General features: G+C 44.0%; 1 protein-coding gene across 3 annotated transcripts in view; it reads left to right on the top strand.

Moving 5' to 3' along the window:
• The window catches only part of Entpd4 (ectonucleoside triphosphate diphosphohydrolase 4), a 33672-nt gene extending 7815 nt beyond the window's left edge, over positions 1–25857 (top strand). For 2 of the 3 annotated variants that reach the window (XM_005355454.2, XM_026783221.1), the window contains exons 2-13: positions 7412–7506; positions 8575–8772; positions 9521–9726; positions 12930–13080; positions 14036–14139; positions 15414–15473; positions 15701–15855; positions 17442–17608; positions 20752–21076; positions 22786–22871; positions 23581–23742; positions 24697–25857. In XM_005355454.2, coding sequence (XP_005355511.1) covers positions 7499–7506; positions 8575–8772; positions 9521–9726; positions 12930–13080; positions 14036–14139; positions 15414–15473; positions 15701–15855; positions 17442–17608; positions 20752–21076; positions 22786–22871; positions 23581–23742; positions 24697–24916 — 1842 coding nt within the window. In that variant the 5' untranslated portion in view covers positions 7412–7498 and the 3' untranslated portion in view covers positions 24917–25857. The remainder of the gene's footprint in view (positions 1–7411; positions 7507–8574; positions 8773–9520; positions 9727–12929; positions 13081–14035; positions 14140–15413; positions 15474–15700; positions 15856–17441; positions 17609–20751; positions 21077–22785; positions 22872–23580; positions 23743–24696) is intronic. The other variant, XM_005355455.2, reaches the window with a different exon arrangement.

Below are 25857 nucleotides of genomic sequence, written 5' to 3'. Positions count from 1 at the left end.
TATTAAAGTTCCCACTATTAATGTGTGGGGTTTGATGTGTAATTTAAACTTTAGTAATGTCTCTTTTATGAATGAGGGTGCCCTTGTATTTGAGGCATAGATGTTCAGTATTGAGATGTCATCTTGATGTATTTTTCCTGTGAAGAATATGAAATGGTGTTCTCATCTCTTCCAACTAACTTTAGTTTGAAGTCTCTTTTGTTAGATATTAGGATAACTACACCAGCTTGTTTCTTAGGTACATTTGATTGAAAAGTCTTTTCACACCCCTTTACTCTGAGGTCATATCTGTCTTTGTAGTTGAAGTATATTTCTTGTATACAGCAGAAGGATGGATTGTATTTTAGTATCCAGTCTGCTAGCCTGTGTCTTTTTATAGGCAGTTTGAGTCCATTGATATTAAGGGAGTTTAATGACCAGTGTTGCTAGTTCCTGTTATTTTGTTATCGTTGTTGTTGTTGGTGGTGGTGGTATTATGTGTGTTTCTCTTCTTTGGGATTTGCTGGTGTGGGATTATCTATTTTCTGTGTTTTTGTGGGTGTAGCTCACTTCCTTGGTTGGAGTTTTCCTTCTAGTACTTTCTGTAGGGCTGGATTTGTGAGTAGGTATTGATTTAATCTGGCTTTGTCATGGGATATCTTGTTTTCTCTGTTATTGATTGAAAGCTTTGTTGGATATAGTAGTCTGGGCTGGAATCTGTGGTCTCTTAGTGTCTGCATGACTCCTGACAGGACCTTCTGGTTTCATTGTCTCCATTGAGAAGTTGAGTGCAATTCTGATAGGTCTGCCTTTATGTGTTACTTGGCCTTTTTCCTTTACAGCTCTTATATTTTTTCTTTATTCTGTATGTTAGTGTTTTATTATATGGCAAGGTCGAAAAATTTTCTTCTATGATTTTGTTGAATATATTTTCTGTGCCTTTGAACTGGGATTCTTCTCTTCAATTCCTATTCTTCTTAGGTTTGTTTGTTTGTTTGTTTGTTTGTTTCATGGTGTCACAGATTTCCTGGATATTTTGTGCTAAGGATTTGTTGGATTTAACATTTTCTTTGACCAAGGTATTTGTTTCACTTATCATATCTTCAACACCTGAGATTCTCTCTTTCATCTCTTGTGTTCTGTTGTTTATGCTTGCTTCTGTAGTTCCTGATCATTTACCCAGATTTTCCATTTCCAGACTGCCCTTGTTTTGTGTTTTCTTTATTGTCTCTATTTCCCTTTTCAAGTCTTGAACTGTTTCTTTCACCTGTTTGATTGCTTTTTCTTGATTTTCTTTAAGAGATTTGTTGATTTCTTCCAATTTTTGTTTGTCTTTTCCTCCACTTTAACGGAATTTTTAATTTCCTCTGTAAAGGCCTCATTCATCTTAATAAAGTTATTTTTAAGGTCTTTTTTTCTGCTTCATCTGTGTTAAGATGCTCAGGTCTTGCTGTTGTAGAACCACTAGTTCCTGGTGGTGCTGGATTGCTCTTTATGCCATTGAGTATGTTCTTACCCTGTTGTCTACCCTTCTCTTCCTCCAACTGGAACAGGTGGAGCCTGTGTTTCAGAGGTGTAGTTGGGATCTGTGGCTCCTTTGATCATTCCTTCAGGTGGAAGCAGGGTAGCGCCTTCTGTAATTGTTCCTCCAGTTGCCCTTAGCCAGGGACTCAGATGGGCGTTCCTCCTGTGCAGTCAGAGGCTATTGTTCCCAGGTTGCTTCTCCAGTTGCAGTCAGGATTGAGGCTGAGACTCCTGGAGGCCACCCTCAGTGACAAACTTTCTCCAACAAAGCCAAACCTTCTAATCCTTCTCAAATAGTGTTACTCCCTAATGATTAAGCATCCAAATACAATAAAGCCAATTGTTATTTAAACTACCACAGGCTTTATTCTGCCAGGGAGAACCCTGAAGCTAAAATTACAAAGGTAATGGTGCAATTTAGAACTTGTTTGAAATAGCATTTTTAGGTGTTTGCATGCCTGAACTCTGGTGTCAGGATTCCTCATGCTCTAGCAGCAATTGGAATTTACATCTTAAGATCAAGTTACAGGATTGTGACTTCTTGGCAACAATCAGCCTTACATGTGTCCTAACTGAAAGTAATAAGTAATTTATGAACTGACATTTTTGTCAAAATCCTCTCATGCATTAAAAAAAAAATCCTGGGGATGAAGAGTTTCAATCACTCAGTGATTAAGAGTGCTTGCTGCTTTTCCAGAGAATTCATAGTTAGTTCCCACATTAGGTGGCTCATAACCACTCCAGCTTCAAGGGATTTCATGCCCCCTTCTGACTGCCACAGGCACGTGCACACATACACATAAAGAAAAATAAAATAAATCTTTTTAAAAAGAAAAAGAAAATCCTAAGACAAATACCAGATGCCATAAAGTTTGCTAAGTATGCTGAGTTTTTAGAAATACATTCTCCTTTCTTGACCCCACCCAGATTCTTCTCCACCTCCACCTCCGGCTGGTACCAGCCTTCTTGGGCTCTGAGTGCACATAGCCAAGAGTCCATAGAATTTAACATTGCTGTTAGTTGCTTTCTCCATCATTTCTTGGATATTAGTATTGTTTGGGATTTGGTTTGTTTGTCCTTATGGTTATGTTCGTAGTGCTGAGCCATTAATGACTTCTCCCATGACTAATTTATGTTTAATAGAAGCTTTAGCAATGTTCTTTTCATTGGTTCTTAGCTCAACTATCACACAGCTGTCATCGATTCTTTTGTACTCAGATTTCAGTTCCTGTGTCTTCAGGTTCTTTTTGAGTTTTTTAAAATTTATTTTTCTTTTATGTTTGTGAATGTTTTCCCTGCATCTATGTCTGCACTACATGAATGTCTGATGCCCATAGAGATCAGAAGAAGTCAAAAGCATTGAATCCTCTGGAACTGGAGTTACAGGTGTTTGGGAGCCACCATGTGGGTGCTGGGACTGGAACCCAGGTCCTCTGCAAGGGGAAGAAGTGTTCTTAGCTGCTGAACCATCTTTCCAGCCCTAGTCTTGAGTTTTTCAAGTAATCTTTCTTCATATTTCCAAAAGAGGGAAGGCATCAGTCACAGGTAGTTTGTCAAAAGTAATTCCATGGTTTGTTTTGATGATGAAATTAATATATGCATTTTGAAAACATGGGTGAGCCTAGGGGACAAAGTACAGATTGTCAGGTATCTGATTGCCACTCAGAAATAAACAACACTGTTAACATTGTTTCTCATGTTTCTTCTCTGGGTAGTGAAGTCTTCTCATTTGTACAGTCAAGTATAGAGTGACACCATCACCTTTAATAGTCATATTTTGTCCCGTGTGTAAACATGTCCTCACCACCATAAGTCACATTAGCTTTCCATGTGTTTTTATAGTGCTGGGAAGGAACCCAGGGTCTTGCACTTGCAAGGCATATATACATCCACTGAGTGTCATCTCCAACCTTGCAGTAGACAGCAGGACAATGTTTTGTACATGTTTCAGTTAAATTTCATCCTATTATTTCCCAAGGGTAAGTTTCTAGACATATAGACATATATATATAGACATTGAGCCTGTCTATATATGTCACTCAAATGCCCCAAGGTTAGTACCTGCTCAGATTCTAGCCAACTGTACTTTGTAATCCCAACTCCTTACTCCTAAAACTTTTATGAGTCTAATAGCTGTCAGGTCTTGTTTTCCTTCTGTCTCTCTGGATACCCCTGAAGTTGCATCATTTCTCACGTTAACTTCTATTATCCTTGCCCATTTTTGTGTTAGTGCATGTTTTATTACTTCATGTGACTGCTTTATAAGTAAAGAATGACTACCTTTTTTAGTAAAAAAGAAAAATTACTTTTATTGCTTTTAACTGTGTGTGTGTATGTATATATGTATGCATGTGGGTATGTGTGCATGAATGGGGGTGCCTTTGGAGGTTTCTGCCATCAGAACTCTGGGCATCAGACCCCTGGACCTGGAATTACAGACTCTTCAATGTGGGTTCTCGGGACTGAATCTGGGTCCTCTGAAAGATCAACCAGTGCTCTTAACCACTGAGCCATCTCTCCAGCCTCAAAAAAGTTACCTTTCATTGCAAGTGACACATGTTACCTTCCCAAGCTATGTATGTGTGCTTGAGAAGGGTTTGTTGTTGTTTTAACATATGGAAGGTTTAAAATTATATTTTCTCTCTTTTGTGGTATGAGGTATTGCTATCATTTGGAGAAAGGCCTTAATTCTTTTAAGATTCTGTCAATATTTGCTTATATTATCACTTTTCCTTTTAGTGGGTATTTTAAATATTTAAATCTTTAGGGCATTGAATTTCTCACTATATTAAAATGCTTTTAAAAGTTTTTTTGTTGTTGTTTTTCAAGACAGGGTTTCTCTGTAGCTATACATTAAAACTAATTTTAAACGTCTCGTTACTTGAAATACTTTTTAAATTTTATATGAATTTTTTAAATGTTTTTAACTACATTTATTTATTTGCACAGTACAAATGGGGTGTGTGTGTGTTTCTTTATAGTTCTCACTCCTAGCCATTAGTTGTTATCGCTGTGTAACAGACATTTGTCCTTGCCTGGGAAGGCCTTGTAAGGAGAAGTCAACAACTCTGTAACCCCAGAGTCCCCTGCTATGTTAGAGGGGCTCCTCGAGGCTCATGCTCCCTTTGTGCCCCAGGGCTGTAGGAATCCCACCCTAACACCCCAAAGAGGGATATTCTACAGAAGCTGAGGAATCCACAGTTTGCATTTGGCGTGGGAGCCTTTTAGGGCCCATGATGCTGTCTGAAAAGCTTTTTGCTGTGATGGCCATGTCCAATGCTGGCACAGACAATGCAGAAGCCATGTGTGCTCTTGAGCACTTAGAATGAGGCTAGTGCAATGAAGATCTCAAACATTTTATATTTCCATTTTTATATTTAATTTTATTATCAATATTATCTGTTCTAGTGGGCATAAACCATGCTAGGCAAACACTTCAACTGTGCTATATCCTCAGCCTACTTTTTACTTTTTATCGGAAGCAGGGCTTCTCTAGCTTCCCCAGGCTACTCCTGCGTTCACTCCATCGCCCAGGTAGACAGCTGGAGTTACAAGCCTGTGCTGCCACATCTGGATGAAATGTTTCGTTTAGTTCCTTTAAATAGCCCCACATAGCAGGCAGCTGCTTTATGAGCCACACAGGTCTTGGGGGCCTTCTTCCACATCTGAGGAGTTAGGACTTTTTCCCTCAGTGAGAGAGAAACATAGGGAACAGTGGTTTCTCTTTGATTTGAAAAGAGCCTTTTTCTTCCCAGAACTCTGACCCTTGCCACCTTGTTAGGCCCTTTCCCAGCGCTGGGTGACTTGAATGCAGCAGTCAGCTCAGGGTCCCGTGTGACATCATTCTAGAGCAGGAATCCCAGCATGAGAGAAATGGAGACTCCACATGTGTGGTGCGTTAGAGGACAGGGCGGCAGTGTGAGTCCCACACTGGATCTCAGCCTCACCTCTCTGCCTCATCTGTGAAACATCACAGCAGCGTTCCCTGCCCAAAGGGCTGTTAGGAGACTGGATAACCGTGAGCACTCTTGTGGGTATTTAGCAATACTGTGCCAGGTGTGGTGGCACGTCTTTAATCCCAGCTCTCGGGATCTACAGAGTCAGTTCCAGGATGACCATGGCTGTGTAGAGAGACCTTGTCTCAAAAAACAAACAAAAGCACCAAAAAGGTCAATGTTAAAGGAGAAAAATCAAGGATGAGAGCTGAATGGAAAGTAATATGTGTGTTTACTGATCCTTTAGAAGGTGACATTGAGTAAAAGCCTGAAGGAGGTCAGGTGTTAAGCTGTAAGGATTGCTCCAAAGCAGAGGGGCAGGGAGGCCACAGGCCAGAGTGAGTCACTCCTAGAAGCTGGTGGGGGCTGCTAGTACATCTGGGATGCTGGGAAAAGAGGTGAGCAGGTGGTGAGGTCAGAGCCTGCAGGGCTGGAAGTCACAGGGTAGCCTTCGGCATTTGTCTGAAGAACTTGGGACCACTGGAAGATATTGAGTCCTGACCTGTCTTCATGTAGAAAACAGTACAGAGAAAAGGAGAGAGCCTGGACTGGAATCATAAGTGGACAGGTTTTAGGTAAGCAGGAGTTCAGGGAAGGATTCTAAGAAGTTGGATGGGGAATGTGGTGATACTGGGAATTAGAGGAGCCTGGCATGAGAATCAGGACAGAGGAGAGTGTGGCTAGGATTACATAGAATGGGGAGTGTGGTCTTAGCAATGTGGATCATGGTTGTGCAGCATCCAGATGGAGATCCTGGCGATTGAAGGTGGATGTGTGCATGATTCAGAAGAGGAGCTGGGTTGAAGAAACAAGTTATCTGATAAGTGTTGTGGTTATGAAGCTGAGCCAGAAGCATTAAATTAAGGGGGAATGGAGTCAGAGCAGGAGTGATTGAGTTAGGAAAGAATGGAGCCTAGGCAGAACTTTGGGGGACTCAAGAACAGGCAGCTTTGGTACAGAGCCAAGGATCCCCCACAGGATGGCAGAGCTGAGAAGCTGACTAGGCTGTGGAAGGCCTCGGAGGCCCCAGGAGGTGAAGACAAGGAGAACTTTGCAACCATCCTCAGACTCCAGCAGCTTGGAAGAGTCCCTGGTGTTGTGACATGAGGGCTGAGGCCTGGAGGAGTGAGGATGGTGACAGGATGGAGCACTGTCAGGGACAGGACACCTCATACTGAACTTTGTACAGCAAAGCAGAGTAATCCATCAAGTGAATGCATGCTTCCAATTGAGTCCCCCACCTCCAAATCTTCCTTAACATTTCAGTGCTATAATTACTTCATGCCCTGTTGTCAGGGTTTCTGTCCTGCCTGGTTTCCGTAATCATTAAGTCCCAAAGAAATCACATAGAGGTCTACATTAGTTCTAAACTGATTGACCTATTAGCTCAGACTTCTTATTAACTCTTATAACTTATAGTAGCCTATTATTCTTGTCTCTGTTAGCCATATGGCTCAGTACCTTATTCAGCAAGGCAGTCACATCTTACTTCTTCTGTGGCTGGGTCACACCTGTGACCAAGCTTTCCTCTTCCCATAATCCTGTTCTCATTGACCTGCCTCTACTTCCTGGCTGGTTGTCCCACCTATACTTCCTGCCTGGCTATTGGCCAATCAGTGTTTATTTAAAATATAATTGACAGAATACAGACCATTATCCCTCAGCAATGCCATGAAAATTTGAGATTATAGGGATGCTTGGAGTAATAACTTGTACCACTCTTAGTATCTCTTGATTGAGGTCTGTATCTCTAGCAGCATGAAATTGGTGTACAAACATGTTGCTCTAACCCAGTGGTCTCCACATAGGGATCACAGTCAGATGATGTGTGGCTGGGTTTAACCATGTACTTAGTAGAACCACAGACATTTTATTTGATTTCACTGTTCTTGATTTTTCTCACCCTGAAACAGGGAAGCTCTGGCTCCATGAAGACCCTAGCCCTTTGTGTGTGACAAGAACTGACTCCCACAACATTGCCTGGTCCGCGGCCTTTCAGTATGGGAAGGTGAGTGATGAGCCTTGTCACTAGCCTGTAAACCCTGAGATTTTTGTGCTGAAGAAATAATGGGTCTTAAGAGAGAAGAAAATCTAAATCCCAAGAGAGAAGTGTTTGAAGTTGTGTTATACTGCTCTAAAGCCATTGGTCTTGCAGAGCCCAACACGGCCCTTGTCCAGAAAGAATGGAGCCAGGTGAGCTCTGTAAGGGTTAGTGTAAACTGCAGTCTCAGCAAGCACATGGTATCTTGTGATGTTATATTAGCATAGGATAGCTGTCTAGAGCCTCTGAGGAAGGCAGATGCCATGGAGTGTCCTCATAACTCTTAGGAAGGGAATTTCCAGTGGGCTGGCAGTGTACCTCCTTCAGTGAGAGATTTTAGTCCATAAAGGACTTTTTAACACAAAGATAGAAAGTATGAAGTAATGAAATTTACCCTAAAGGCAGTGCCTGCTGATGGCTCTACGGTTTGCTTCTTTTTCATGACATAAATTGAATCCTTCTTGTTTATAAAACATGTCTCAGGGGACTCTTTCTGAAATCAGAGTTCCCTTATTGACTTCATTATGGCAATACTGTCTTTCCCATTATTGGACCGTTGGGGAGAAATTTACTCTGGAATTGCTTGTTAAGAAAACCTCACTTCTCCTAAGCCATTGGCTCATTAATACGCAATGTGTCATCCACTAGGCTGCTGGCATTTATGGGGTGGCTTGCAGCTTGCCGTTTCTGTGTCCTCAGTCTCCCTTGGTGTCCTCATTCTTAAACTGGTTTCATTATAGATTTCTGTGTTTATCTGGATAAACTTATGAACGGGATTTCTTTTTGGAAAAAGGCAGGAAATTTTGTAATACCCCCAAGAAAGGGGGACGTGCGGAATATCATAACCAGCAGGACGTCGTTCTCATTATGCCACTTTATAGTAATGTGCTCCATAACCAAACAGCAACCTGGAGCATGGGAAGAGCAGGCTCCAGCAGACAGTAGGCAGGGGGAGCGTGTGCTGAACACCTGTTCAGGTGAGGCCAGGTTTCATCTAAGTATGTTGTTTTAAAATCTGTTTCTTTGGAATTTCAGGATCGGCATTTCCTGTCTCTTTCCTGCTTCTTGGCATTTTAGCATCTCTCCAGTGGGCTGTCCCCGATTCCTAAACACCAGTTTACGGCAGATCATCGTCATTAGCATCCTGGCTGCAGCTGTGTCCCTTCTGTACCTCTCTGTTGTCATCATACGCAGCAAGTATGGGTGGCTGTCGAAGGACAAGAAATTTCAAAGGTAAGAGATAAAGATTTGTTCTAGAAGGAATTCACACCTTCTGGCCAACTGTGTTCCAGCAGCTGTAACAGAACACAGGGCAGCGTATAAGCTGCAGAGTTGTTTTCTTGGTAGCTCTCAAGGCTGAGAAGTCCAAGGGCTAGGTTTCAGTAAAGTTTGTATCTGGTGAAAGTCGTGTCCTAGCTCACATGGTGGGAAGGAGTGGGGTAGCTCTGAGGTCTCCTTCCTCCCAGAGGACAGTGCTGCCCTCGTGGTTAGACTAGCAGCAACTAACATCAGAGGGACAGGAACGGTCAGCTCTGGCACCGTCCTGTTATGGCTGGACTGGCATATAAGGAGCATGTGGCTGTGAGAACTGGGCCCTGTGCTGACTACCTGCTAGGAAATTAGCCTTCATGGACATACTTGACAGCTGGCTGCAGGGAAGGCCCTGGGATAGGACAGTCAGGAGCTCCTTCTGCCTGTTTTAAACTGCCTTCTGAGTTAATGTTTGAACTTTGCAAACAGTTTTCTCTTTGGAGCCTGTAGCTGTGTTAAGGAGAAGTTAGAACAGACCTGAATGAGGGGCTCCCTGTGGGCAGCCTTTGTTTGGTCTTCCTTTTACTCATCATCTGGCCATGAAGGGAGTGCCAGAGAGAGATCATTACACAACATGGCGGTCGTGATGTGGTACTTCTGTAGGGCGCCTTCTCTGTTAGAGTGGGCGATACTCTGTTTAAGTGACAACACTTGTGTGTTTCTGAACAAGGTACTTGGCCCGAGTCACAGACGTTGAGGCTACCGACACTAACAACCCCAACGTGAACTATGGCATTGTGGTGGACTGCGGCAGTAGCGGCTCTCGGATATTTGTCTACTGCTGGCCTCGGCACAACGGCAATCCTCATGATCTGCTGGACATCAGACAGATGAGGGACAAAAACCGAAAGCCGGTGGTGATGAAAATTAAACCTGGTACGTGATAAGAATGGCTGAGGACTGGCACCGGGTTCTGGGCTCCGGTATCCTGTGATACCGCTCACGTCCTCTCCTCTCCTCTCACCCCACACTGCCTTGCCCTCTTCTGAGCTCGAGACAGAGCCTAATGGCTGCCTTTGTTTCCTTTCCTATTTCCTTTTCTGTCTGTTCTGTGTAGGTAGCCAACATCTTGATCAAACCTCCACAGCCTGTGTCCTTTTGGTCACCTGTGACTATCATCACTGTAGCCCCACGATGTCTGCTCACTTGCTAGTTAACATCGTTGTGGAGGTTTTGTTCTTTGTTTTTTCTATTTGGTACTTCTTCCTTAAAGATAGACATTTTCAATAACTTCTAACAATGTGTACTTTAAATATTAGCATATTATTTGTTTAAATATTGGTATGTATAAGTGATATTTTTAAAAAGTACTGCCCAGATATCTGTCTTCCTTCCTTGCCTACCCTTTTTCTCTTCTCTTTCCTCTCTCCTTCCCTACCTCCCTTGCCCCTTTCTCTTTCTTTTCTGGTTGTGGTATTGATACTAAGGGTCACATATGTTAGACAAGTACTCTGCCCCAAGCTATATCCCCACCACTCTTTCTTTTTGAGTCATTATCTTACTAAGGTACCCAGGCTGACCTTCAGCATCCAGTCCTTCTGCCTCAGGTCACTAGGCTCCATTTACCCAAATGTATTTTTATGTCCTAGATTATTCATAAGGGTAACCTTGGGACTTAAAAAAGTGAATGTAAATACACCCAGTGTTTAAAGATTTCTAAACCAGTGTAACGTTGTGAAGTCGAGTCTTGACTTCCTCACTGAATGATTTAAGCAGCAGTCTCTCACCTTCTCAGGATCTCCGACTTGCCCATATTTGGCACCATGTCAGAAGCATTGGGAATGGAGCATTTTCAAGTGGGCTATCTCATGCCCAATATTTAATAAGATCTGATTTAAGACAGTAGGCTGTAGAACGTAACAGAAACATCTATCTTTCACTTGTGTGTGAGTACCTAAATATTAAATGCAGACTATCCAATGAATTTATCTTTTTAAATGTTAGAAAGACAAAAAGAAATGGTAAGTGTTCAGAGATGGACGTGCTAGTTGCTCCCTCTGATTGTTGCTCTTTGCTCACGTATCTGATCACCACGCTATACCCCATAAGTACAGATAATTGTAATGTGACATAAAAAGTTTAAAGTAGAATATTGATAAGTTATAATCAATAAAGCTTATTATCTTCCATCTGAGAAGCATAAATAACATCAATGGATTTCCATAAATAGGGATTTTAATATTTAGTAGTAACTTAATTTTCCATTGTTTTGTATGTATGCTTAATAGAGAAACATCTTCAGGGTTAAAATAATAAAAGTATAATCATATAAAAATTTACCAAGAGACTCAGAACTCAAGCTCAGTAGAACACTTTGCCTTTTTCCAAGCCTCACACGACAGCCCCCAGCACTAACTGTACACCTCCATGGAGAGCAGGAAACCCATGTCCTCATGGAAGTGTACCAGGATCTCAGTCACAGCGGGCTCAGCGTGGTTCTGCCTCCAGGGTGGATCAGCTGAGCGACGCTGCCCCATTGAGGTGTATGCTAGAAGCTCAGCCAGTCTGGCTTAGCATCGTCCTTGTCCAAGTAGACCTCAGTGTGCCTTTTTATAGCAATGCTCTGTCTTGACTCCTAGTCTCCCAGAATTAATATAAACAAGGCTCTAAGCATTTAAAAAATAGGTTCTGGTTAGTTTGGGATTTGGTTTTCTACTGAAATAGCTTTGTGTGCAGTCAAAGTTTTGCCTTTTACTCCATTTTCTGCTGATTCCTTTCACTCACCATCTTGAGGGGTCTACAGTTCTGTGATGTGTGAAGTAAGAAACTGTGGGACTTCTCAGGCCCCTGTTGTTTTGATAGTGTAGGATCAGTGACAGCTGTAAATACTCAGTTTCTTTTTAAAAAGATGCATTTGCTTGTCATGTGTGTGTCTGAGTGCATGTATATTCATATGTGAGTGCTTAGGGAGGCCAGAATAGGGCGGTGGAACCCTTGGAGCTGGTGTTACAGATGGTTGTGAGCTACCATGTGGGTACTGGGAACCAAACCTAGGTCCTCTGCAAGAGCAGCCCGTGCTCTCACTGCTGAGCCATCTCTCCAGCTCCCACTCACTTTTAGTAGTAAACACTGAAGAGATGTTCTGAGTGCTCCACTTGCCGGGCACTGTCGATGCTGGGATAGGAACTGAACAAGATGTAGTGTGTGCCCTTGGCCAGTTGTAATGAGACAGGTAAGTGATTTGGTGTGGTGAATAGATAGGCAGCAGCAGGGTGAGCACGGGCTGTCAGCACAGCTAGTCTCCATCGGGGTTCTACTAAGTAAGACTTCTGTGGAAGACGGAGTTGTTAGATAGGCATGTATAAGCTGGCTGAATAAAGGAGGTAGGGGAAGAGAAGGCTCTTTCTGCTGGGGACTCAGAGGCCTGAAGGCCACAGTAGGTTACATTACCAGAAGTGTTAGTTCACTGCTTTGAGATGGGAGGAAGGGACTGGGGAGGAAACAAGGATGGGCCATTGTGTGAGTAGCTATGTATCACTAAGTTGAGTTTGTCTGAGTTGGTTAGAGGAGCCATAGAAGGGTTTAAAATAGAAACGAAGCACCCTTGGGGTAGGAGATGGAGGGGTCGGTGGAGCCTGGAAGATAGTTGGCTACACTAGGCCAGCAGCAGACGGTAGTGTCCAAAGAAACAAGGAGAGCAGAAGTAGAACAAGCAGCAGAGGCAGATCTGTAGGACCAGTTGCAGAACACATGTCATGTTCGGGGTATCTGTGAGGACAAGCAGTGCTATGTGCATTAGACAGCCATTGTGAACTGACCTGAAGGTTGGAAGTACACTGGCGGCTGGTGCTACAATCTGAAGACCTATGGTGTGTGGATGGTGTTGCAGCCATTGGTGTTTGCCTGAGGAGAAAGGAACACATTTCTCAAGGGCAAGAATATGCTTCTGTGTGGGACGCGTAATAGATGCTAGTTGGATAAGTATCCATGAAAGAAGAGGGTGTGTAACAACACTTCGTGCCTCAGCAGAGTGTGGAAAGCAGAGGAACAGGCAGAACTAGAATACAGACTCAGCACACTGAAGAAATTTACTCTTAGCTCTACCCCGTCCCTGCTAAGCAGACTCTCCCTTTCTGCAGGCATCTCAGAATTTGCTACCTCTCCAGAAAAAGTCAGCGATTACATTTCTCCACTTCTGAACTTTGCTGCAGAACATGTGCCACGGGCAAAACACAAAGAGACACCTCTCTACATTCTCTGCACTGCTGGAATGAGAGTCCTTCCTGAAAGGTGATCTGCCTGGAGGGTGGACCTTGGGAGGGGCGGCTTGCTGCTCTCTTCTCCATCACTGTTATCATCAGACACTGAAAATCCTTTCTTGAGTCTGGACTAGTCTCAAAGCTATTCTCTTAAACCTCACCAAAGAGTTTCTAATCTACTTATTTGTGATTAAAATAATAAGGTTAACTTTGTAGGGCTTGGGGGCAGAGTCACCTGTAGCGAGTCTTTCTCTGTCCTGCCAGCTCCCAAATAATGACATGGAGACTGCTTATTAATTTTGAAAGCTCTGCCTTAGCTTAGGCTTATTCCTAACTAGCTCTTATAACTTAAATTAACCCATTTATATATTAATCTACGTTCTATCACATGGAGTTACCTTTCTTCAGTCTTGTACCTCCTATTTCCTTTCCCCATCTCCTGACATCTCCTGTGTGTCTAGATTCCTCCTCTTCTTTTCTCTCCCTGGAAATCCCACCTATACCTCCTGCCTAGCTACTGGCCGTTCAGCTTTGTATTTCAACAGTCACAGCAATACACCTTTGCACAGTGTACAAATATCCTACAACAGTCTCGTATCCCAGGTTGGCCCCAAACTAAATATGTAGCTGTGTTTGACCTTAAATTTCCAATCCTTCTACCTACTTCCACCTCCTGCGTGCTAGGGTTATGGGCTTTTATCACCGTGCCCAGTTTATACGGTGCTGGTGTCGGAACTTGGGGCCTGGTACATGCTAGACAAGCATTCTTCCCAGTAAGCCAAGAATCACACGATTTACACAGCTTTTTCATTTGGAAAAGAACATTCCTGAGATAAGCAATTTATTTTCAGTGAATCACTTTAGTTTTACAATTAATTATTTCATATAGGATATAACAGAGTCATAGGTTTTTTGTTTGTTTTTGTTTTCAAAACAAAAAATCAAGCATATGATTTTGACATGTAAATTTTGGGATTGCCTTGAAGCCAGCAGAAAGCCATCCTGGAGGACCTTTTGACCGACATCCCTGTGCACTTTGACTTCCTGTTTTCTGACTCCCATGCTGAAGTCATCTCAGGGAAACAAGAAGGTTGGTATCAGACCTTCAGTTCACAGAGTGAGAGAGGGGCCCCCACCTCACAGCCCCCTCCCCACTGTGTATTGTATTGAACCACTGGAGACCATATCTTTAATGACTAAGTTAGTGCCCTATAGAGCCAGTCTTTATTATACAGCCCTAAAGCTGCTAATCATACCTCATCTGTCCTTACCACACTTAGGGACTGTATTTTGAACAAACTGATAGAGGAAGACTGTGTTCCTTGCCTGGCTGGTAAAAAGTCTTAGGCCATGAACCTCTGACTTCTAGGAAGGAGAAATTCTTGCCTTTGATAAACTGAGAAAATATTAATTCTGTTTCCGACAAATTATTTCACTTGAGTAAGGAACAACCAGTCCGTGTAATGGTTTGCTAGGAGCAGAGACCTAGAAGTATGGGATCTGTTCCTAGATCACTCACTGCTCCAGCGGGTGTTCCCTATGGGAAGGCATCGGGAAATGCAGAATGGGCCAATCAGCAGTGAGCACCTTACAAAGAAGGCCCTCAGAATTGTAAGAGGTCATATTAGGCACACAAAGGAAGATACAGGAAAATAAAATATCCTGAGAGTTTGAAAGAGAAAGGCGTCTCTTCTTCCCCCTGCCCAGTAATGGTTCTAAGTTGAACCCTTGGGAGGGGAGCAGAGGAAGTTACCTGAGCAGGTAGAGGAAGCATGGCCTGATGAAAAGAAACAATCATTGTTACTGCAGGTGGGAGGGGATGCCACTGTGGACCACTGGGTTTTCGCTTGCTGGATTGTGGCTCTGTGGAAAGGTGGTGGTGATGTTGAACACTGGATACATCTTGAATCATCATCCTGTTACTTTGTACTTGGTCTGTGGACCAGTCCAACAGGATAGAATGGAGGAGGTTGCCATGGAAGACTGATTAGCTTGTCATCTCCACTGCATAAAGACACAAGTCAAGGTGGCAGTGGGAATGGATAAAAACAGACTGTAGGGAATGCAGACATGTATAGGCTGGGGTTTGGCAGCTGTTGTAGGTGAGAAAGATAGAGGAAAGATTAGGGGAAGTCAGTGTGGAATCCCTGTAGAATTTATATTTTCAACAGATACACCTGATAAAAGTATTAAAATCGAGAGTTCTTGTAAAACCACTAAGAAGATAAAATATCAGTAGAAATATGTTATTTGGTGATTCTGGTTCAGGCTGTCAGGGGTTAAAATAAGTGAGAAGCTTGCGCAGACCAAATTGATCAGAGATTTAAAACTTGATTTTTCTTAATTTTGCTCTGCCATGTCTAGGTGTGTATGCTTGGATTGGCATCAATTTTGTCCTCGGGCGGTTTGAGCATATTGAGGAGGGTAAGTGCCTGTTGGTTTCGTCTAGTGCTCTGGTTGGAAGTTACAATCAATCATAATTCATGACCAAGGGCAGAAGAGCTGAGTGCTGTGAGATAGCTAGTGTGGGGGCTGGGCAGGCAGAGCTGCTGTCTAAAGCACAGTTGAGCTCATCGGGAGAATGGACTGCATGGTCTTCAAAGCAGAGGTGCCTCCTGAAGCGCCTGCTGAGTGAACCCTTCTCTCTCCAGATGACGAGGCGGTTGTGGAGGTCAACGTTCCTGGCAGTGAGAGCAGTGAGGCCATCGTTCGGAAAAGAACAGCCGGTATTCTTGACATGGGAGGCGTGTCCACTCAGATAGCGTACGAAGTCCCCAAAACTGTAAGCTTTGCCTCCTCACAGCAGGTTATTATCTGTACAGATTGCCTCGTGTTTGCTTCTGTTTTCATTTAACATGTCTCCATCCATTTTTGTTTTGTTTCCTGAGTCTGAACACATCCTTACTCTGCTTGCTGAGGTTCCGTCTTCTCAACCCAGGAGGAAGGAGGCTGGAGAATGAGGCAGGCCTCAGCCAAGCCCATTACGTTTGTACACTGAGCCTAGCTGGTTTGTTTTCGGAATTTAGAGTTCTTCTCTGGTGTATGTCAGTCGCATGCTTGAGCTTTTGTTTACATTTTCTCTTCGGTCACTTAAAAAATAATATAGTGTCAGGTTTCTAAATTTAGAATCAGGAGAATCATTTTTGTTTATTAATAATTTTGAACTCTTCTGGAAAATATTGATGTTGGTACCTGTTACTCCACATCTGGTTCATTCCGTCTTTCCTCCATCCCTTCAGTGCTGTCAGTCAGGGTCTGTGGTCTTCAGCGGTCCTTGCAAAGAGGACACCAGCACCATTTCCTTATGTGTCCCAGAATTGCCACATCTCTCGTTACTGTTTCTGTCCAGATGTAAACTGACACCAAAGTATGGTCTCCTACATTGTTTTCCCCAAAGTAGGGATCATGTACCAGGTAGTGGCCATGGAGCAGGACAAGCCCAGCAGGTAGCATTACCCTCTCCTCCTAGCTGTGTGACCTCATGTAAGTCCTATAACTTCTGTGAGCCAGTCTCTTCTGGAAAAAAATGCCAACAATAGTCCTATAGCGTGGGGTCATTGAATGGTTGATGAGAGATTAGCACTCTGTTCCCTAGTGTGTACTCAGTGGGTGTTAATGCTGTCTTTATTAAGTCCTTGGAAAAGCACTTTGGAAATCCAAGTATTTGAGCCTGTGTTTCCCACTTCCCATTCCAGATATGGGTAGTCTAGAGAGAGACCACTCATGCTTTCTACCCTCATTGAAAAGTACCAAGAGCTCACAAAGGAAGCTTAGAGCAATAGAAGAATAAAAATTCCCCCTAGATTGTTACCATTGTTAGTAATTTAAAAAAGGCATTGTTTAGTATTTTTGGAGAAGTTCTTTCCATTATTTTTATTCCTGTTATAGTTTCAAAATGTGGTTGTTACGCTTTTATCTTTTGTATGATTTTGTACCTTTTATTTAAAGCTCATAATGTGTTCCTCTATAAACTATTGATTACTGCCATTAATTAATTTAACCATCCCTTAATGTTGCATACTCAGATGCCTTTCCTTTTAGGGTTTTTTATTTGTTTGTTTATTTGTTTTTATAAAAGCGTCTTTGCATGTCAGGACTTTGCTGTGTTTGGGTCTATTTCCACAGCAGGGGGTACCATACATAGACTTATGGGTCAGAGTAGAGGAACTATAGCCCTGACCTCCTTTTCAGAAAGCCCTGACACCCCCATGTGCAGCATCTGCAGGCCCTAGTTAGAATTAGGAACCGAATTATGAGAGCGCTCAGAGCGTCCTTGGGAGGTAGAGAGACAGAGTCTGCTGCTCTCAGATGGAACTCTTTTTAGACCCTTCTTTTTTAACTGGAGCTAAAGTTGCTTTAAAATACTAAAATGTGTTGTCCTTGTGCCTACAGGAGGAAGTAGCTAAAAACTTATTAGCTGAATTCAACCTGGGGTGTGATGTCCACCAGACGGAACATGTGTACCGAGTCTATGTGGCCACATTTCTCGGGTTCGGTGGGAATGCCGCTCGGCAGAGATATGAAGACAAACTGTTTGCCAGCACGGTTCAGAAAAACAGGTACAGCACCTGCTGCTCCTCAGCAAACCACTGCAGGCCTAGCTCGCTCCTCATCAAAACTAGATCCAGGCCAGGATCTGTGCTGGAAGGACTGAGAGGCCCTCAGGGTCCTGTCGCCAGCCCTGTCCCACAGTTGTGCCTGCAAATTCTCTCTTTCTTCCCTCCCTCCCCTCTTCTGTCTTCTCTCTACCTGATCTTCACAAGCATGTACTGTTATACTGAGCTTACACACACATACACTGTTCTTGTTTTGTTTTATTTTTGTTTTTTTGAGACAGGATTTCTCTGTGTAATAGTCCTGGCTATCCTGGAACTTACTTTATAGATGAGGCTGACTTCAAACTCACAGAGATCCTTCTGCTTCTGCCTCCTGAATGCTGGGATTAAAGGCTTGAGCCACCAGTGCCTGACTAAAAATATTTTAATACCACTAAAATTATTTCGAGATCATTTCTTACTCTTAACCCCTTTCACTATGGTTCTCATCTACCGGTGTCCAATGTCTGTAGAATATTCCTTATTTGAACTTTCTGAGGTCAAGGGCAGCTGCTGAGTGTGAGCTTCAGGGTGGGGCACTAGCAGCACTGTGTCACTCTCTGAGCTTTCCCAGGCCTCTGCAATCAGCCGCAGTATCCAGACTAGTATCCGGGAACTAGTTTGGAGTGATGGGGAGGTTTCCACTCTATCAGATGAGTAAAGATCATTCCTTGCTTTTAACCCCTTCTATTTTTATGAGTGAAATTTTTAAAAATGAGTTTATGTGAAATTCTGGTACAGAAAAATAGGTGAAAGAAGGGCACCACTCCTGTCAGCTTGAGTATTGTAAGTTTAGCTGGGTGTGGTGGTGCACACCTTTAATTCCACTGCTTGGGAGGCAGAGGCTCTTGGCTAGCCTGGTCTGCACGGTTTTAGGCCCCCCAGGGTGTTACTTATCTGAAATATGTCATCAGAACGGGGAATGGGTTGGAAGCAGAAGAGCAGCATCTGGCAGGTAAGACACCTTGATCTTCCTGCGTCTGGTTTGTTTTGATAGAACATTTTTAGGAGAAATGCTGATCTTAGAGCTAAGTAATAGTATATTTCATTGGCCAATTTAATCCTTTTCAAAAATGTTATTAGTTGTGTTTATGTGCATGGTTTTTGCTTGCATGTATGTCTGTACATCATGTGTGAGAACAGAAGAGGGCATTAGATGCCCTGGAACTGGAGTTACAGATGGTTGTGAGCTGCCATATGAGTGCTGGGAATCAACCTAAGTCTTCTGGATGAGCAACCAGTGCTCTTAACTGCTGAACCATCTCTCCAGCCCTGACCTATTCAGTCTTAATGTATCCATGAAGGCCTAAGACATAATGAAGACCAAGCTGGGTCTGGGTATAAGTTTACCCAGAATTCACGTCCATAAGTAGGAAGTGATTCTCTGATTACTTTAAAAGCTAATTGAGAAACGTTAATCACAACAGCAGTAGTCCCATGGTGCTTGCTTTTTGTTTTAAAATTATGTCTCGAACATTTTGTGTTAGCTATTTTTATAATAGTCTTAAAATTTTTAAATAGAAATATAAATTTGAATCTCACTTTCTTAGAATTACTCAACACTTTTCTTCTGACTCCTGAGTTTTACTAATTGGGTTTTATTACCAATTTAAAAGAAAAAGCTTTGCATAATGTATAGTCCAGTGGCACTCGTTAGCTAGGTGTAGGACAGCTGAGACAGAAAAGTGAGGTACACGTTTAACTGTTCAGAATTCCTCATAAGTATACACATATCGTTAACTGAGCCTTGAAATTCATACCTATCTCTGCCACTCACGTGGTGCTTCATTTCTTTAGAGCACATAGTTCTATGGATTGCACTCAAGTCCATTCTGAATAACCCTGATCTAAAGAATGTGCAGATTGGCAGGAAAGGCTGTCAGTGAATGAGAGGGACTCCAGCAGCATTCAGCTTCTAGCAGTCAGACCGAGAGTCATGGTGTCCAACGTGAACATCGCTTCCATTTTCAGAACTTTGGTTTCTTTTTATTGATTGCTTGAATATGCACACACATTGGGAGGACAGGGGTTCGTTTATCAGGGTATCTCTTTGGGATGTGACAAGCCTGGCGTATCTCAGTTACAGCAAGGCTAACAGTTCTTTTCACAGTGCTTCTCAGAGCCTGTAGTGCAGCAAAAACAGCTACTACCTACTGCCATCTTGGCCAATAGTTGATTAATAACAACGATAATAATACCTACTGCCGTCTAGGCCAATAGTTTATGAATACAATAGCAATAATAATACCCACTACAGTCTAGGTCTGTAGTTGATTCATAGTGATGATGGTGGGCATAATAAAATTGGATGAAGAGGCTCAAACCTTACACGTTGTATTCTCACGCCCATATTCATTGGGTGGTGTTTGGCTATGAGTCACTGCCTTCCTGGACTCCATCCATCTCCTCCTGCTCACACCGCATCTTCATTGAGCTGTCAGTTTGGCTCTGTTTAAAGAATACCAGCAAGATAATGACATGTTGTCAAGCAGTTTGGTACACCTCCTTCTAGAATTGCTTTTCCCCAGCTTTCTAATCTTCCATGCGTAGTCTGACAGTAGCTTTCTAGCAGTGTGTATCTTGTTTTTCTGAAACATCCAACCTGGTGTTCCAGGACCAGGTATTTCTTTTCAGTCGCACTACATCCAGCTCTGTACAGTTAAAGTCAAGCAGCAGTGGCAGAGTGGGGATGTGGGCCACATGGTTGCTGGGTCCTCAGCAGGCATCCTGTCTGTACTGAGGGGAATCAAAAGTGTCAGGTCAGCCCTGAGATGGTCCTGTGGCTAAAGGCACTTGCTGCTCAAGCCTGATGACTTGCGTTTAATCCTTGAGACCCACATGTAGAAGGAGACCACCAGCTTCTACAAGTTGTTCTCTGACCTCCACACACATGCTGTGTTGTAGACACACAATAAATAAATGGGTCAGGTCATGACTTGTTTACTTGGACTCAGCAATCCCTGTGTATGTCATTGTGGATCTCCTCGGAGGGCTGGGTGACCATTTTCCTAACTTGGTTTGGAACCCTTTGTGTTCCCGCATACATTTCTGTGGGTCCATGTGAGGAGTAGCATAGGTCTCATGGTAAATGGTTCTTTGTGCCACAGACTCCTGGGTAAGCAGACTGGCCTGACTCCTGATGCTCCATACCTGGACCCCTGCTTGCCTCTTGACATTAAGGATGAGGTCCAGCAAAATGGGCAGACCCTGTACCTCCGGGGGACAGGAGACTTTGACCTGTGTCGGGAGACCCTCCAGCCTTTTATGAACAAAACCAATGAGACACAGACTTCCCTCAATGGAGTCTACCAGCCCCCAATCGACTTCCAGAACAGCGAGTTCTATGGGTTCTCTGAATTCTACTACTGCACCGAGGATGTCTTGCGAATGGGGGGAGACTACAATGCTGCTAAATTTACCAAAGCTGCCAAGGTAACAAGCCAAGAAAATCCATGCTGTATAGAAACCATTGGGCTGCAGGTCCAGCTTCCATTATACTCGGAGGGAAAGGTGGTTGTAGTGCATCCCTGCGATATCTTTTCCCTTCTGTTGTGGGGGGGAAGTCGTCAGAAGACCTAAGTTCTACTAGCCATATTGTTTACCAGGAATGAACAGACCAGAGTCTTAAGTTGACTTATGATTGCCATATCTCAAAATCCTTTCAGCAGGCCCCCACCACATAGCAGCCAGGATACTCCTACCATCAGAGTCCCTTTGCTTTCCCATTTTGTCAGAAGTTTTCCCTGCCATACCTCTTCAGTCTTGATGACCCTTGTCTTCCAGCCACAGCCCATTGCCCTCCAGGTTCATAGATTCATAGATTGCCCCATCCATGCCATAGTTGTCTGGCTGCTGACATTCTGTCTCTAATCTTTTACCCATTAAGTTTCATAATTCCAAACAAATACACAGTTTTTCACTTTTCTTTCTCTCGTGTGCTATCTTAGTTGACAGTATTGCCAACCGTCCTGTCCCCTACCTCCAGGCATGGCTCTTATGTTTTATTTATAATGCTGGGGTAGAACCCAGGGCCTTGTATATGCCAGGCAAATGCTGCCTCACTGAGTTGCATCCCCAACCCCTTTGCTGCTCTCTGCCCCTCCGTGTAATATGCTTCACCCCACATAATCAGCGATAGTTTCTCTCTTGAGTACTTTTCTACCTGTCCCTGATTCCTGTTCTACTGTCATTGTCCTTGCCAAGTCTCTAGCTCACCAGGAGCTGTCCAATTGGTCCTGTGTCTGGTGTCTCTGGTGTCCATCCTGCGTTCTGTCTGAGCTCTCACGCTGTCACCTTGCTGTGCTGTTTAAAGTCTTCTGCAGCTTCACAGACTGAATCCACTGACCTTAGCCTTCACTCCTCCTCCCGCCAGCTCAGTGCCCTCTCAGCATGGCAAGCAGCCGGGGTGTATCTTCTATGCTATGCACCTTCTCTTGTGTGTGTCTTCATTCCTGATGTTTTCCCTTCCTGACTCTTGCCCCAGGCCGAGCACATTCCTCTGTGCTCCCTGTCACACTGTTTCTCTAAGTGCATCTTTGTCACCCTGGAGAGGTGAGGAGAGGAGCTGTGTTAGTGCTCAGGGCTGTGAGCAGTCAGTGTGACTCCAAATCGCCATCCTCACCCAAGGCCAAGCTGCCCGAGACCCGAGGACTCAGTTGAGCAGGCAAATGCTGTTTCACTCTGCCCAAGTTTGTTCTGGTGCAGTGACGACGGAAGAACTAAATGGGCTTGAAGAGGTCAGTGCATCCTGCGTGGGCAGGATTTCAGGACACAGAACAAGTACAGAGTGTGCTGGTTGCCAGGAACTCAGAGACCCGAGTCTCACGTTAACTGTACAAACATTTGTTCTGCTTGTGTGTTTCCTGTGCTTGTTATGATGGTGAATGTGGTAAGCTATTTGTAAGTAGGAAAAGTACTTTAATAATAAACTTTCAGGGCCGGGCGGTGGTGGCGCACGCCTTTAATCCCAGCACTCGGGAGGCAGAGGCAGGTGGATCTCTGTGAGTTCAAGGCCAGCCTGGTCTACAAGAGCTAGTTCCAGGACAGGCTCCAAAGCTACAGAAAAACCCTGTCTCAAAAAAACTAAAAAATAAATAAATAAACTTTCAGGGATGATTTATTTAGGGTGAAATTATTTTTAGGATTACTGTGCAACGAAGTGGTCGATCTTGAGGGAACGCTTTGACCGAGGACTGTATGCCTCTCACGCTGACCTCCATCGGCTGAAGTAAGTAGTGGACAGTCAAGTCCTGAGCTGCCGGCTGACCATCTTTACCCACTGTCCTTCTCTACCCTTGGCCTCCCTCGAGTGGGACAAATTCTCGTTACAGGCTTTCTGCTCAGCTTTGAAGTTCTTTGCACCTGTTCGCTCATGTCCTGAGGAACCTTGAGTTGTGTGGGCTGCTTCCCCTTTCCATCTGTCCCCTCGGCCAGACTCCGTCCCTCCCCCACAACACTCACAATACTCCTCTGATAATTGAAGCCACTCTGGTTTGGTTTATAAAATTCCCTTTGGTTTAAGTCACTCAAGTGCGGCGAGTGGGTCTTATTATTACTGCCACTGCTCATCACTTACTGAGTCCAGTAGTTTGTTAAAGCAGACAAACAAACAACAACAAAAACCACCTCTAAGAGCATTAGGAGTAGGCAATATCAGAGCTGAGAAGGATCCTCCCACCTTTTCATTATGTTATAAAGAGGGTAGAACTTGGCGCTGTTGTTCAGTAAATGATGGAGAAGGTGCGTGGAGGGTGATGTCTCACAGCCGTGATGAAATGACACTGTTTCTGGCTCATCAGTTTTGACAGATGACCCAGCCTGTGTGCGGGTGAACCTGAGCACATATGCAGCTGTCTGCTCGGAGCTGGCCTGCTGCAGGCTGGAGACATTGAGACAGGGGTGCCTACCTGACCTGTGCCTGTGCTTGGCATTTGTAGGTATCAGTGTTTCAAATCAGCCTGGATGTTTGAGGTGTTCCACAGGGGCTTCTCCTTTCCTGTCACCTACAAAAACCTGAAGACAGCCTTGCAGGTGTATGACAAGGAAGTGCAGTGGACGCTGGGGGCGATCCTCTATAGGACCCGCTTTTTGCCCTTGAGGTAGGCTATGAGCTTGGGAGGGTCACAAAAGATGCTTCTCCAAAGCATGTTGTCTCTTGGTGACTGCATTTTGTGGCCGTGTTTTCAGAGTTGTGAGACTTAACTTGGGTCTTGTCTGCCTCCCTCCCCAAGTGCTTCCTGTTCTCTTAGGCAGCCCATCCCACAGCACACAACACTGGTACTGTTCTACGTCCCAATTGTCTGTTCCCTAACCCTGCAGGAGGGTCTGTTCCATGGTGACCTTTATGGCTTTGGGCCCCTTCACTGGATATTATAGTGTCTAGGATTGCAGAAGAAATTATATTGAAATGCATTTATCGCACTGTTGTAGCAAACATACTCGTGATATAGGAGGACGTCTTTATTTACACACTAACCTGTAGTGTCTAGCAGCAGGACCATCATGTCCATTCCTTCAGTGTGATGATGACTGACAGCTGAGACATGGCTAGCATAATGGACTAAAAACATCAGTCATTGTCCATAGTATTGAAGTGTCAATTACTTTTAAGACTGTGACATTGTCTACATAGATTCATGTCCAAAGGAAATTCTAAATTCCAGTCCACTGTTGGTCAAATAGACATACAGATTACCCCATTCAAGTTCACAGCTCGGCTGACCCACATTAAAAACTATTTTTATCTGATATTTTATTTGAGTCAGCTCCAGAAATTCTGTACAGTAGCTGTTATTATGTATAATTTTTATGTGAATGTGTTTGTTCCATTAACTTCCTTGTCATAGCAAAACCCTGGCCCTTACATTTATGAGATTATAATGCTGGGGTCTTATGGACATGCCTCCACATGTCATTGTCTTAGCATGAAGAGCAAAGCATTGGCAGGGAGCTCACTTTGGGCTACTGTCCCGTTTCAGAGGTAAGGAACGCCAGGAACAGCAGGCCCCAGCCTGCACCCTTCTCACTGCTTCTGTTTGTCTTCATGCCTGCAGGGACATCCGGCAGGAGGTGTTCCGGGCTGGTCATGGGCACTGGCGGGGTGTGTCCTTTGTCTACAACCACTATCTGTTCTCTGGCTGCTTCTTGGTCGTCCTGCTGTCCATCCTTCTGTACCTGCTTCGACTGCGGCGCATCCACCGCAGGGCACCCCGAACTGGCTCTCTGTGGATGGAGGAAGGCCTGCCCTCCCAGAAGGGCCCTGGTCCCTTATGACACAGTGTCAGCTTGAGGAGGACTCTACAGGAAAAGCCATTTTCGCCTCAGGGTTTCTCTGTATGCTCAGACGGTTTTGTGACCCCTTTCCTTTCTGTTACAACGAAACCCACTGATTGTGAACCCTTCTGTCTAGAGTTGTTGCCATTCTGAGTACAGCTTTAACTGGAGGAGTGGAAAAAAGGAACTCACTTGGTTTGTGCTGCACGTATCTGCCATGCAAGGTCCTTGGCTGTCTCTGGGACAGGCTGCATTGTCAGCGCATGACTTGGATAGTGGAGGGCAGTGGGCAAGTTCCCATCAGTGAGGATGGGACTTGAGCTGGGCCTGGGATGGAACCTAGAAGTGAGTTAGGTCTTCTGTCTCCTCTATAAAATCATAAGCCTGGAAGAGTTGTTTGAGTTTATTTGTTGCTCAGGTCCGTCACTACCTGTGTTTTTTTTGCAGATTTAAGAATTCAGTCATTCATAGCAAAAATTGACAAAATATTGGCCCAGGGAGGTACTACTGAATGAAGGGTTGTGACAGATACGAAGCACTGAGGAGAGCTTGTCTGGCTGCAGCCGAAGCACATGCCTGTGAATTGCCATTCTTGTCCCTGGGTTTAGGAAACTGTTACCCTGTTATAGCAGCATTAGGGGTTTTTGTTTGTATGGTCATTTGTTTTGTTTGTTTATTTTTAAATCAGAAAGTTTTTAAAGTTCCCCTGGTTTAGTGGTCTGAGAACTGGAGTGTCCCCTGCGGGTTCTCCAGCGCTTCAGAGAAGCAGGCCTGTGCTGGGCTGCTCTCTTCCACTTTCAAGTTGGCACCCCACCGTTCAGATGGCTTCAGTGCTTTTCTCTGGGACACTCCACCCACTGCGTGACAGTTCTCACTATAAGCCCATACCATGGAAGAGCCTGAATTTAAAACGAGAAATAAATGCATATGTTGAAAACCTA

This window comes from Microtus ochrogaster, chromosome 17, assembly GCF_000317375.1.
Source record: "Microtus ochrogaster isolate Prairie Vole_2 chromosome 17, MicOch1.0, whole genome shotgun sequence".
NCBI classification, from domain to species: Eukaryota; Metazoa; Chordata; class Mammalia; order Rodentia; family Cricetidae; genus Microtus; species Microtus ochrogaster.
The sequence above is the reverse complement of the archived record's forward strand: the minus strand, read 5'-3'. Positions and strand labels throughout refer to the sequence as shown.